The sequence below is a fragment of the Populus euphratica genome, unplaced genomic scaffold (genome assembly GCF_000495115.2).
Source record: "Populus euphratica unplaced genomic scaffold, PopEup_1.0 scaffold78.1, whole genome shotgun sequence".
In the NCBI taxonomy this organism is placed as follows: domain Eukaryota; kingdom Viridiplantae; phylum Streptophyta; class Magnoliopsida; order Malpighiales; family Salicaceae; genus Populus; species Populus euphratica.
In genome coordinates, this window is record NW_011499867.1 from 898196 (window position 1) to 912377 (window position 14182).

At 30.7% G+C, this 14182-nt stretch overlaps 1 protein-coding gene across 1 annotated transcript; it reads left to right on the plus strand.

Annotated features, from left to right (window-relative positions):
• The first annotated feature begins 5825 nt into the window (after positions 1–5825).
• Positions 5826–12040, plus strand: LOC105126394 (ribonucleoside-diphosphate reductase large subunit). The gene is made up of 17 exons (XM_011027251.1): positions 5826–6327; positions 7119–7180; positions 7272–7359; positions 7864–8127; positions 8255–8495; positions 8583–8659; positions 8790–8960; positions 9060–9152; positions 9240–9389; positions 9482–9568; positions 9699–9863; positions 9951–10070; positions 10462–10664; positions 10743–10892; positions 10981–11128; positions 11474–11557; positions 11643–12040. Exons 1-17 carry the CDS (start codon positions 6100–6102, stop codon positions 11748–11750), a joined length of 2439 nt encoding a protein of 812 aa, XP_011025553.1. The 5' UTR covers positions 5826–6099; the 3' UTR covers positions 11751–12040.
• The last annotated feature ends 2142 nt before the right edge of the window (positions 12041–14182 follow it).

Below are 14182 nucleotides of genomic sequence, written 5' to 3' on the forward strand. Positions count from 1 at the left end.
CATATAAATAAAGGTTGATTATTTTATTTTTCTTACATTGTTTTGGTGTTTTTTTTTTCTTTTCTTTTTTTATGTGTGACTCTTGTTTTGCTATTCTCTCTCACCCCGGTTAAATGGCGGATAACGGTACTCCATAACTCTTAAGCTGATTCTTTCAATTTTCTATGATAACTAATATCTGTGTATATATTTTTTCAATTCCTTATTCCTTCTCTTTTCTTTGCATCTCTTTTCCATTTCTCATCTTAAAAAATAGACACCACTCTTAAAAAATTAAAAAAGTATTTTCCCGCTTTGCCTCAAAATACGATTATAAAAATTTATCAAACTAGGTGTGCAAGATTGAGGTTGTTAATGAACCATGGAATTCTTGAAAAGATTCGCTGGCTAATTGAAGCAAAAGTTTGATTATCAGGTGAGTCTTCCAACTCTTTTATTTCATACATGTTTGGAACAGGTAAAAGCACTTTTGTAAAGAAAAGTCATGCAAAATGACTGAAAGTCTGTCATCGATATGCCAGATGGACTTGTAATGGATAATGTCATTCTTTATGAATGGTATCTATAAACTATAAAAATAAAATATAATTCATTAAGGATGGCCTGAATAAGAAGCCTTTAGATAATCTTCTATTAACTCTTGAGATGCATCCTAGTGGAGATATGCATTGTGCAATTCATGATTTATGGCCCCATTTTCATAAAGAACATGATCGACTTAGTCTTGGGAATCTAACTAAAAAAGACCTTGTTTGTCAGTTTTTAAGAAAACTGGATAGAAAGGTTATCCCCAACCCATAGAGGGCGTTTAAGCCGTTATTGGACATAAAACCAAAAGAAGGTGTGAGCCACAATCACAATTATGATTTTAGTCTTACTTTGTAAAAAATTATGCCTTTTAGTTTTATTAATAGAGCATAATATTTGTGTTTTATTGTTTCTTATATTTGTTTAAGTGTGTTTCAAGTTTGTCAGTAGTCGCTATTTCAGATGATGTCTTCTATACTCTATCTTTCTACATTAAAACATTGAGGACAATATCTCATTTTAGTTGGTATGAGAGGGTAGTAGTTGATATTAAAAAAAAAAACTAATTGTGTTTTCTATTTCATAAACCATTTGCAAAACTGTTATTACTAAGATGACAGAGTAAGGAGAAATTTTATTGACTCTTGAGACGTATCTTGGTAAATATTTTTCAATGGTTATTTGCAATATTTATAACAAGGTCTATCAAAATACCTCTTGAAATATTCAGGTTTACAAACTCTCGCATTGTTATCACTTAATTCTGCTCATATACTCATTTAACAAGTATTCTAAACCTTCATTTTCACATACACATTTTAACATATAATTATGGGTTGCATATTGGATTATTATATTATTTATGTTCTTTTGTTAAATGTAACAAATAAGGGAAAGGGATAGTATATAAATTGCAAAAAAATAAAATTAAAAAAAATAATGATAATAAAAACATAAATAAGTTTGGTTTCATAACCTCCTTAACCTGAACAATTAAGCCCGAAGGGGTGTTTTAACACCTAATACCCTAAATTCAACTAACTTGAGAGGCCTAACGCTTGTTACATAGGTTTAGGAGAAAAGTTTAAGGGAATCAAACATTGCACTATTTATGAATCAATACCTGCAACCCGAGTTGTTAAGCTTGATGGGGTGTCTCAACACCCAATACCCTAAGACCAATTGGTCTGAGAGTCATTAGCAGAAAGTTCATTATATGGTTAAAGATGCATTGTGTTTTTTAGTTATATGTATATTAAAAAAAGAAAAATAGAATAATCTCAACCCAAGAAAGTTAACCTTAAACATTAGAACAAAAATTTTATTTTCTTTTAAGTAAAACGTCATAACTATGTGTTAATATATTAAGCATAAAAGGAAGGTTTATTAATATCTTGTTTAAGAGGTATTGAGCATATATATAAATTTAATAAGAATTTGTTTATTTGGATAGACTAATGGAAGTTGAATAATGAATGCCTTACTTTGTGGAATTTACAAATTATTTTTCTATTTTAACACTTTGATTACTAGGGAAGAGTAATAAGCTGATTGGGGGGTGTGATTAGTACTTAAAAGTGCATTTTTATCAAGGTTTTATATCATCATTTTGCACTTGAAGTATCAATAACTCCTTAACTAAAATATGTTTTATATTAACTAAAGCATGTTTTATAATAACAAGTTTGATACCATAAGGTATCTTTAATTTATGGTAAATGTTCATCTTAAATGCAAGCCTATCACATAAATAAAAGGATTGATTGATGAGTTAAAGTATTGAAATTGAAAGGACAAGGAGATGGCCAAATTTAAAAAAGAGATGCTGGTGCAATCCAAATTGGAACATTGTTCGGTAATTGGGTCATATCTGGGGCTGTAGATCTTGAATTTAGGTTTCTTTTATATGGATGGAAAGGTAAGACATAGGCCTACAACTTTCAAGAGAGTTTAAGATTTAAAAGGGTCATTTTCAAGTCCAAATTATAGCAACAACAAAGAAGTCTGAATCTATCCTGCAGTCCAAACACTATTAAGTGTCCAGCCTATATCTTGAGTTCTTGGAGTCCAAATGACCTCAATTTTTTTTTAAAAAGCTGAGATAATTTTCTAGAACTTTCATGTGGAGGTTTGGTTCAAATTATGATGTTATCAATGATGTTTTATTCAGACAAGAGAAGATAAGGATTGTCATCAAGTCAAGAGTTGGTCACTCACTCATCAATTAGTCATCAAAAAAATAGTTCTTAATTTTAGCATATAAAAGGAAGTAATTTTCATGCATTTAGGCATCTTGGTTTCCATATCAAAATCATGATATTGCTTTCTCTCTTTGTATTTTTGTAATGCTTAAGTTTTGCTTTCATTAATATCTGGTTTATGCCTTATATTTTCTTTTCTTTACTTAGTTAACTTTTATTTTATTTATGTTCTTATCTTGTTTATTTATGTTTCTCTCTTTCATTATATTTAGCTAAATCACCACAATAGAGGTTTCAAAACATGTTTCTCTCTTTCATTATATTTATGTTTGAAACCTCTATTGTGTGTGCTTTCCAGTTGAACAATAAGAGTTTATACTTGTTTGAAATACCATTAGTGGATCCTCTAACTTTGACATTTGTTGTTATCATTGTTTAATCCTTACATTGATCTTCCATCTCAAAGTTCTCATTAACTTCTTCTTCTTTTTCTTTTTCTATTATTATTATTATTATTATTATTATTATTATTATTATTATTACTACTACTACTACTACTACTATTATTACTATTATTATTGTTGTTTATAATTTATACAATTAACCTCTTTATGGTTCGACCTTGGTCTTGCTAGGTTATTTATTATTTCGACACTCCTGCACTTAGGAGAAGACATTAATCTTTTGGTTGTGTTAGTTGGACTACGAAAATGTCAAGTATTTATTCTGCCAAGTGTTATACAACATAAATTTTGATTAACCATTTAACAAGTAAAGTATTAAGAGCGAACAAGATAACAAATACAAAACATGTTAGTATCAAATATTAAAGTCCATACTGAGTTTACACTCTACTTATTCTTACACCATGAATATAACATTTTCACCTTGACATGACAAACTTAGCTAAACATAATAAAAGAGAGAAACATAAATAAGATAAATTTGGACTTCTCTGTTGTTGCTAAGATTTGGACTTCTAAACAGTAGAATTGAGTCTTATCTTCCCATAAATGTTTTAGCCCTATGTTTAAGCTTCTCATCCATAAAGAGCAGATCTAAATCCAAGATCTACAACTCCAAATATAACCCAATGACCAAATAGTGTTCCAGTTTAGGTTGAACCAGTATTTTTTTTTTAAGTATGGTCATCTTTTTGTCCTTTCAATTTCAGTACTTAAACTCATTAATCAATCCTTTCATTTATGTGATATACCTATATTTAAGATGAATTATTATCATAAATTAAAGGTATCTTATGATATCACATTTGTTATTATAAAACATGTTTTAGTTAAGGAGTTATTGATACTTTAAGTATAAACTGATGATATAAAATCTTGATAAAAATACACTTTTAAATATTAATCAATGCTCTATAGAGTATGAACCTTAGATGATATTCTCACACTATGTACTGGTGTATTTGACAACATTATGATATGTTGATGGTATAAAGCATGACAAACAACATTGAAGATATTGAAAAATTTTTAATTTTGTTTTGTTTTAATTTTTTTGAATAATTTCAATATGTTGATGTTAAAAATAAATTTTAAAAAATAAAAAAAAATTTTAAAAATAAAAAAAACTTTAAAAAATAACAACTACTAAAATACCAAATACAAACTCATAAAATTTTTTTATTCCATCACAGTTGTTCTTAGTTTAATTTTATTATTGTATTGTAAAAAGACTGCTGAAAAAAAAAGGCTTTCTATAATTTTTTTTTTTAATTTTAAAACATGGATTCATAAAAAGTGATATTGAGACATTCTATAAATGTTTGTAATCAAGACCAAAATGTTAAAAGATTGTTAAAGCATCATCAATTATCATTTTTGTTTTTTAATATCTAATCTTTTAATCAAAACATCAAAACATTACTTTAATCTCTAGCTAAGCTTATAAATAAATTAGCACAAATATATATTTCAAAGTAATTAAAATTTGTTTTTATATTTTAAAAAGTATACAAACTAATCTTATCATAAACCATTCAAACTTTACATAAAATTATTCAGATTTAAAGATCTATCATTTAATTTAATAAAAATCCAAACATATTCATTTATTTATGTAAAAATTCAAAACATTCTATTATTGGAGAAAAATACTAAAGTACGGGAGTAGTTGAGTAATAACCTTTTGATTGTGAAAAAATAAAGTGACACACATTTTGCACCATTAAAAAAAATACACGTACATCCCAGGAAAATTAGGTTGAAAAATAAAAAAAATAGCACCCTAAAATCCGGAAGAATTAACTTTATTATAACATTGCATGGTTATCCAGCTAAAAAGCAGCTTAAAAAATAGAAAGAAAATGAATCATTCACGGGCGCCAAGATCAACCCCACCACCACGTCTCCGCCCACTTCAAAACCGCGCCAACCCCTGCAATGATTCCCTCTCCCTTTGTCTGCCCCTTCCTTCAGTCGTCCAACCCTTTTTTTCCCATCTTTCTTCCTTTTCCATTTCCATTTTCATTTCTTTTATATTCAATCTAGGTAGTATTTATGTTTACGATAATAATTATTTTTTGCAAATGTATTTTTTAAATATATTAAAATAGTATATATATATATAGTATAGTATTTTTTTAAATTTATTTTTAACATCAATATATCAAAAAAATTAAAATTCATAAAATAAATTAATTTAAAAAAAATCAATCATTTTTAAATAAAAAAACAAATATTTTTCAGTTACCTCTCTAAACCGTTTATAAAGAAATATTTTTGGATTAATTTTTATTTTCCTGTGATTATTTTTACTCAATTATCTATATAAAAATTAAAAAAAGATATGAAAATTTTATTTTTATAATATAATAAAATTGGTTTTAACTATGGTGGTTTTAGGTGAAATTTTATAGTGTTTTAGGGAATAAAAAATATTTTAAATCTAAACGAAAACATTTTTATAACTTCTTAATGAGTTTAAATGTGATTTTTTTATTACCTATTTATTTTGTAAATAAACTCATTAAATAAATATTAATAATTACTATGTGAGAGTTGAAGGGAATATACCTGCATAGTAAAAAACAAAAGGACAAAAAAAAGTACAACAAACGACATGGGCCCACCTACCTCATAGCCATTCCAGCTCCAAAAGATTTACCCTCCCGCCATAGCAACCCTCTGAATCCGAAAACACAGCTATTTGGCGCCGCGCTCATGTTTCAAATTCTAAAGAAAAAACCTAAATTGGTGTTAGAGGAGGGAAGAAAACTCAACATCCCTAAAAATCAAACCTACCCACCCTCCTCGTCTCTCTTTCTCTCTTCCTATATAATAATTCCTTTTCTCTCCCATTTCTTTCTGTGCTCCAAACCGGTTTGATAAAAGTCTCGAAAGAAGCAAATATGTATGTGGTCAAGAGAGATGGGAAACAAGAGGCTGTCCACTTTGATAAGATCACTGCTAGATTGAAGAAACTTAGCTATGGCCTTAGCACTGACCACTGTGACCCTGTCCTTGTGTCTCAGAAGGTGTGTGCGGGTGTCTACAAAGGTGTCACCACTAGCCAGCTTGATGAATTGGCTGCCGAGACTGCCGCTGCTATGACTGCTAATCATCCTGATTACGCCTCTGTGAGTTTTTTCTTCTCATGAATTGGTCCTTTTCTTTTGTTTTGATTTCCGGGCACGCTTTGGATATTGCCACTGTGCGTTCCTAGCCTGCATATCTATGTGGATTTACTGACTGTTCAGTGGGGTCTATAGAATCTTCTTTCAGACTTAGACACACACATGCTGGATCTCTTTGATTGGGTCTGTTTGATTGTGGGGGAATGTTTGAGATGTTTGATTTTAAAGGTGCTGGGTTCTGGGTTTGATCTTCTTTTATATACTGTGGTGTTTTGCTTTGTTTCTTCTTGTTTGGGTTAAATGGCTATAAAGTTTTCGGAAAGTCTGATTGAGTATCGAAGAAATATGTGAATTTCTTGTTTGTGTGGATTATAGTCAATTGTTTGCGAGTTGTTAAATGTGTTTTGTGAAATGTTTTTTTTTTCTTTAATTTTCATTTGGAAGTTGTAGAATTTTTCCGAAAACTATTAGCAGATTCATCTTGATTGAGCCAAGTTGTTTCTAATTCTTGGGCTTGATACAATTGACTGTAATCCTCACACAAATAATAATAATAATAATAATAATACAAATTTCTTTGATATTCAACCAAATTATCCTTGTGAAATATTTTTGTTTTCTATAATTTTCATTTGGAAGCCATGTTGTTTCTAAGTCTTGGACTTGGTACTATTTTTTTGTGTTGTAACATTAACACCTAACAGTCTGTTCCTTATTTAACAAAATTGGAGACTGGACAGTAAATGATCTGTTTCTTGATTTTTTTTTCTTTGAATATTATTGTGCTGATGCAGTTGGCTGCGAGGATTGTTGTTTCAAATCTGCATAAGAACACTCATAAATCATTTTCTGAGACGTAAGTTACATTTATATTGCCCAGTTTCTACTGAACCAGTTGGCTTCATTCTTGGAAAATGTTGTTTGATCTGGGTTGGTGGTTGCTGCAGGATCAAAATTATGTACAACCATTTTAATGAGAAATCTGGACTGAAGGCTCCTTTGATTGCTGATGATGTTTATGAAATAATTATGAAGGTATTTACTCAATTCAAATATTATCCATTCTGATAGTTGTTAGATTTAGTTGTTTCTTTTGTTGAAATTAAAAGGGGAAAAAGAAAGCGTGTAGTTCTTGTTATTAACATTGTTGTGGAGTGGTCATGTTAACAAAATTGTTGCCATGCTATAGATAGTTATAGAGGTAGAATGTTGTTCTGTTTGGATTTCTATGTGCTTGTCATTAGATTATGAAACTCATTTTACTGGCAACATTTTTTTTTGTGCATGGCGCACAATTGAGCAATATGATGCAAGAAGCTGACCGTATAGTTAATATGGTTGTAGAGGTTGCAACACTTGATTACAAATGAAAAGGGTAATGTCAATTCTTTAATGAAAAAGAGTTTCTAGATGTTACTTGTCAACATGACTGAAGTAACAATTTAAATGTAATGGTTTGTGTTGTTTGTTGTGGAGATAGATATATCCACCCAATGTCATGAGCTATGGATGGTCAGTAACATTTTCCTTTTGCTTCAGAATGCTGCTCGCCTGGACTCTGAGATCATCTATGATCGGGACTTTGACTACGATTACTTTGGCTTCAAGACCCTTGAAAGATCCTACCTGCTGAAGGTCCAAGGGAAGGTTGTGGAAAGGCCTCAGCACATGCTAATGAGGGTTGCTGTTGGAATTCACAAAGATGATATTGATTTGGCACTCAAAACATACCATTTGATGTCTCAGCGATGGTTCACACATGCTTCTCCCACCCTTTTCAATGCTGGAACACCTAGACCCCAAGTATGTGTTATGTTATGTGCATATCTGTTTGTGGGAGTACAAATTAGTTTATGAATATGGTGTTTAGGAATGAGTTTTTTTTTTTTTTTGCTGAAAATAAACACAGTTATTTGCTGTATCTTGGCAGTTGAGCAGCTGTTTCTTGGTGTGCATGAAAGATGATAGTATTGAAGGAATATATGATACATTGAAGGAGTGTGCTGTTATCAGTAAATCAGCTGGAGGAATTGGTGTATCTGTTCACAACATCCGTGCCACTGGAAGTTATATTCGTGGAACAAATGGGACATCTAATGGCATTGTTCCAATGTTGCGGGTGTTCAATGATACTGCCCGCTATGTTGATCAAGGAGGAGGCAAGAGGAAAGGTATGTTCATAATGTTGTGCTTGTATTGTCATTTTAAATCCATTGCCTGATGTAACTCTATTAAATCATTGCTTATCATGTTTGTAGGTGCCTTTGCTGTGTATTTGGAGCCATGGCATGCGGATGTATTTGAGTTTCTTGATCTTAGGAAAAATCATGGAAAGGTATGGCTGAAAAGTAGCAAAATTTTCCACTTCCAAATTGTCTTGGTCTGCTTTATCTGCTAGCACCTTTTGTTCACTGCCCCAATGTGCCTTGCTGTTTAAATTTGAGTTGTAATTTTCATTTTTATAGGAAGAACACCGTGCTCGGGATTTATTCTATGCTCTGTGGGTTCCTGATCTCTTTATGGAAAGAGTTCAAAGCAATGGGCAATGGTCATTATTTTGCCCTAGTGAGGCTCCGGGTTTGGCAGATTGTTGGGGCAAAGAATTTGAGGAACTATACACCCGCTATGAAAGAGATGTAATTTCTTTTTTTCTTATCTTGTTTTAAGTTTGTATTTTTTGAAAGATAGTTTTTTAATGGATTTTGGATGTTAATAATACTCATGCATATATCTAGGGCAAGGCCAAGAAGGTTGTCCAGGCACAAAACCTTTGGTTTGAGATTTTGAAATCTCAGATAGAGACTGGGACCCCTTACATGCTTTTTAAGGTGATTTGTTTGAATCTGTTGGATTTTTAAATGCTTGTCTATTATGGCATAGTATTTTCTTGTTTACTTATTCCGCCTGTGTTCCAGGATACTTGCAACAGAAAAAGCAACCAACAGAACCTGGGTACCATAAAATCTTCAAATTTGTGCACTGAGATAATTGAATACACAAGTCCAACAGAAACTGCTGTGTGCAATCTGGCTTCGATTGCTCTACCACGATTTGTTAGAGAGATGGTGGGGGCATACTTGCAAAGCAAGCCTATTTGAAAATTCTCTCTTGTAGGTTCTGTTTGTTTTGTGACCTAGTGGCATGCCATTTGTTGCAGGGAGTTCCTATAGAGTCTCATCCATCTAAACTTGTTGGCAGTCGAGGTTCCAACAGAAGATATTTTGATTTTGAGAAACTAGCTGAGGTTTGTTTTCCATTCATTGCATCACAGCATTTCCTAGCATATGCACCTACATGCATCTTCTGCTTTTTGGAGCTATTTTGTTTCATAAGCTCAGCCTGCAATTTCTGTTTTCCTCCTGCTTTTGGGACAGGTTACAGGAGTGGTTACAGTCAATCTCAACAAAATAATCGATGTTAATTACTACCCTGTTGAAACTGCTAGAAGGTCAAATTTCAGACATAGACCCATTGGCATTGGAGTTCAAGGTCTCGCAGATACCTTCATGTTGCTTGGAATGGCATTTGACTCACCCGAGGTAAATTTTGCTCCCAACAGCTATTCTTCTTGAACATTAACTTTGATTAATTGGTTGGTCTGATTGTTTAGTGGCAATCAATTTCAGGCACAAAAGCTGAATAAGGACATATTTGAAACCATTTATTATCATGCTCTGAAAGCTTCTTCTGAGATTGCTGCAAGAGAAGGTCCCTATGAAACATACGTTGGAAGTCCTGTGAGCAAGGTATGCTGGGTTTCTTCAAATGCAAGCACCTCAAGTGCAATTGTATAACGTGTTATTCTTTAAAGAAATTTTATTTTCCATTTCATTAGATAAAGAAGTCACAATGGAGCTGCTGTTATCCTTTTATTGCTTAGATATTTGCTATGCACAGCAATATATTTTTCACCAATAATATTTTGCATTAATTTGCTTGAATTGATTAAAGATTTCCTCGTTTCCCCTGTGCAAGTGAATATTTTAGTAGCTTTCGTTCATCAGTTGGTTGCTGTAATTCTTTGTAAAGTTTTAGCTCCCATATGTAAGAATTTTCAAGACCTGCTGGTCCAATAACCAGCAGAACAGATTACTTTCACTAGCTTCTGATTAGTAAATTATCCATTGAATTGTGCAGGGGATTCTGCAGCCTGACATGTGGGGTGTAACTCCTTCCAGTCTGTGGAACTGGGATGCCCTAAGAGAAATGATATCCAAGAATGGGGTGAGAAATTCACTTCTTTTGGCACCAATGCCAACTGCTTCAACCAGCCAGATTCTTGGAAACAATGAGTGCTTTGAGCCATATACTTCGAACATTTATAGTCGTAGAGTTTTAAGGTTTGCAATGTCAACCTATTCTATTCAGTTTATTTTAAGATCAATTGCCTTATGTTTGCTCTCTGATTCTCTCTTCAGTGGTGAATTTGTTGTGGTCAACAAACATCTTCTTCATGACTTGACTGAGATGGGCCTTTGGTCTCCTGCTCTGAAAAACAAAATAATCTATGAAGATGGCTCTGTCCAGAAAATCCCAGAAATCTCAAATGATCTGAAGTCTATATACAAGTATGGATAAGTGAATTTCTTCATAGCCATTGCTCCCTTCTCTTTGTATTTTTAACCCATGAACTAATATAACTTTTGTGACAAATAGGACTGTTTGGGAGATCAAGCAAAGGACATTAGTTGATATGGCAGTTGATCGTGGATGCTTCATAGATCAGAGTCAAAGTCTTAATATACATATGGACCAACCCAATTTTGGAAAACTAACTTCCCTACCCTTCCATACATGGTCAAAGGTAGGCTCATTGAAATGACAACAAAGAACATAAACATGGAAGACAAATATAACAAGCTATATCTATAATGGATTATATGCAACCTGCTTACAGTAGGTTTATCCAATATTTTTGCCACTGGCATATAACCATTTTTATTCTTTTTCTTCGAGCAAGTGATTTTATTGTTATTGTAGATAATTTACAGGATAATGGTATGATGCTGTGCAATGATGATTCAATTTTTTATCCATCTTTTGATTGCCATGTCAATTTTGATGAAACCCTGCCCTCCCCTTTCATGCAATTAATAGTATTGTGTTGCAATATGTTCACTGTCTAACCATTTCATTTCCTGCTTTGAAGGGTCTAAAGACAGGGATGTATTATCTAAGATCACAAGCGGCGGCTGATGCCATCAAGTTCACTGTTGATACTTCTGTTTTTAAAGTAATTACCAGTCATAATCACTAGTTTTCTACCATTTCAGTTTATTTATTTCATTGAAAGTAAGTATCATTTATGGGTAATGCAGGAAAAAAAGCCAGAATTGGATGATGATGCTGCTGCTGACGATACTAAAATAGCTCAAATGGTTTGCTCCCTTACAAACCGTGAGGAGTGCTTGGCTTGTGGAAGTTAAGGGCTCGATTTAGGAGCCAGAAAAGATGTGACTTTGGTTCAGGTTCTTCTTGCATGCAGGAGGGCACAAAAATGATCTGGTGTGGCCAAGCACCTCTGTTAGGTGTTGCTTTTAGGGGATTTTTGTGTATGGGTCAAGTCCAATCCAGTGAAGTTATATAGGTATATGTTATTTTTAATGTCTGTATAGCTTAATCCTGCTACGGCTGATTAAATCCATTAAACCCTGTAATTGTTGGCTTAAACTCAACTTCAAACTGCAACTGGAAATGCCTTGTTTCCAAATTTCAATGTTGAGTGTTCATCTGCGGATTTTTAAGGTCCTTTTTATTAAAAAAAACACTATGATAAATCACAAAATAATATATAAGATTAATTTAATCAAGTTCATATGTTTAAGAATGTAAAAAATGATATTGAACTAAAAAAATAATAATTAAGTTCATGACATGAGTAAAGTAAATTGAAAAAATTAGTATAATGTAAAAAGATGAAATTTAAAAGAATTTTTCAAAGAAAATGAAAAACTCAACCTAAGTTAATTAGATGTACTAAATGTTTAAGGTTGAAAAAAAAAGGGGAGAAAATATTGAGTTAATTTTAAAAATTAATAACTTGAGTTATGAAATTAATATTATTTTAAAAAATAAATTATAATAAATTTTTAAGGATTGAAATTGATGTAAGAAAAAATTGATAAAGCATGACACAAATCCCAAGAAAGAAAAAGAAAGAAAAAAAAGAAGACAATTAGTGGCACACCATCTATTATTGAGAACCATATATTGCACCATCATATAACCCTTGCCTTGCCATTTCAACTGACACGATAAAATGTCATTTTTGATGATGGAAATAAATCATACATGTTGTCTAATCTTGGCAGCTCTCACCGTTATCTCGTATATTAAACATTTTATTTTTAATTTTTTATATATTAAAATATCAAATTATTTCTAATACCATAAAATAATAAAAAAAAATCCAAGATGAAAGTAGAAATAAACCTTTGGGGGCAACCAAAAGAAATTTTGATGGGAAGAGCAATATAGTCATTATATTAAGTAATTAAGTAAATTTATTATACAAAAATTATGAAATGGTTGAACTAACCCCATTTAATTTTATAATCACCGATAACCTTATAATAACCTTATAAGAAGACTTTTTTTTTTAGAGTATTTTTTTTATTGTCTAAATTTTTTTTCATAATTTTACCTTTTCAATTTACAATAACTCACAACTTGTCTAAAGTACTTTTGCCATACTAGTTAGGTTATGCTAATAAGATAATTGGCTTGCAAGATCAAATCAAATTTCTTTCAGCACGCGCAAAAAATATATTTAAATATTGCTAATATGTTTTATAACAAAACAAATTTAATCATGAATTCAAAATATAATAAATATTAGATGATATTTTTTAAAAGAATATTAATATGACAATATATTAGATAATATTTATTTTTAAATATTGAGATAACATAGGATCAACCCGAGTTAAATTATCAAATTTTCAACTTCATTCATGAGACTATTATAACCCTATAGAAAGTAAACCAAAATAATTATGAAGGTAAATTCTTTATTAATTTATTATTGAAAGATATAATTAAAAAAAAATATTATATTAAAAAAGAATAAAAAAACTTATACAAGTCAACTTGCTAAACAAACAACTCGGGTCATGATATTGGTATATCCCAATGAAGAGTAAAAAAATATGATCAATTTTCAACCAACTCAATGTTAAATAATAAAATTAAAAAAAGGATAAAAAACCCAAGTCAACATGGGTTAATTTATTAAACTTGTAATTTAGATCATGAGACCTGAATAATTTCATAAAAAATAAATAAAAAAATTATAAAACTCAAATTTAAATATATCTAACTTTGAAGGTTGAAATCGAAAAAAGAAATCCATGAGATCAAGAAACTCCACAAAAAGAAAAATTAAAAGACTATAAAATCTAATTCTCAAACAACCTATTGTCAAATGATATAATTAAAAAATATATATATAAAAAAGATTGATTTGTTAGAGGGAAACTAAAATAAAAAAAAATCAATTAAAAATAATCTAAGAAAATAAATCGAATTAACTTGGGTTAACTTGATAAACTTGCAACTCAAGTCATGAAATCAAGATAATCCTATATAAAATAAATAAAAAAATAAGTAGAATCAACCTGAGAAATCTACAAAACTTGTGACCTAGGTCATGATATTGAGATAACTTTATAAAAATAAAATTAAACAAATTACAAAGCTTGATTTTTAACTAACCCAATATTAAAAAATAAAATAAAAAAATGACTTAAGTCAACTAAAATTGTCCTGTTAAAGTTACGATCTAGATAATAAGATTGAGATAAATTTATAAAAAATAATTAAAAAAGATAATAATCCCACTTCCAATAGATATAACATT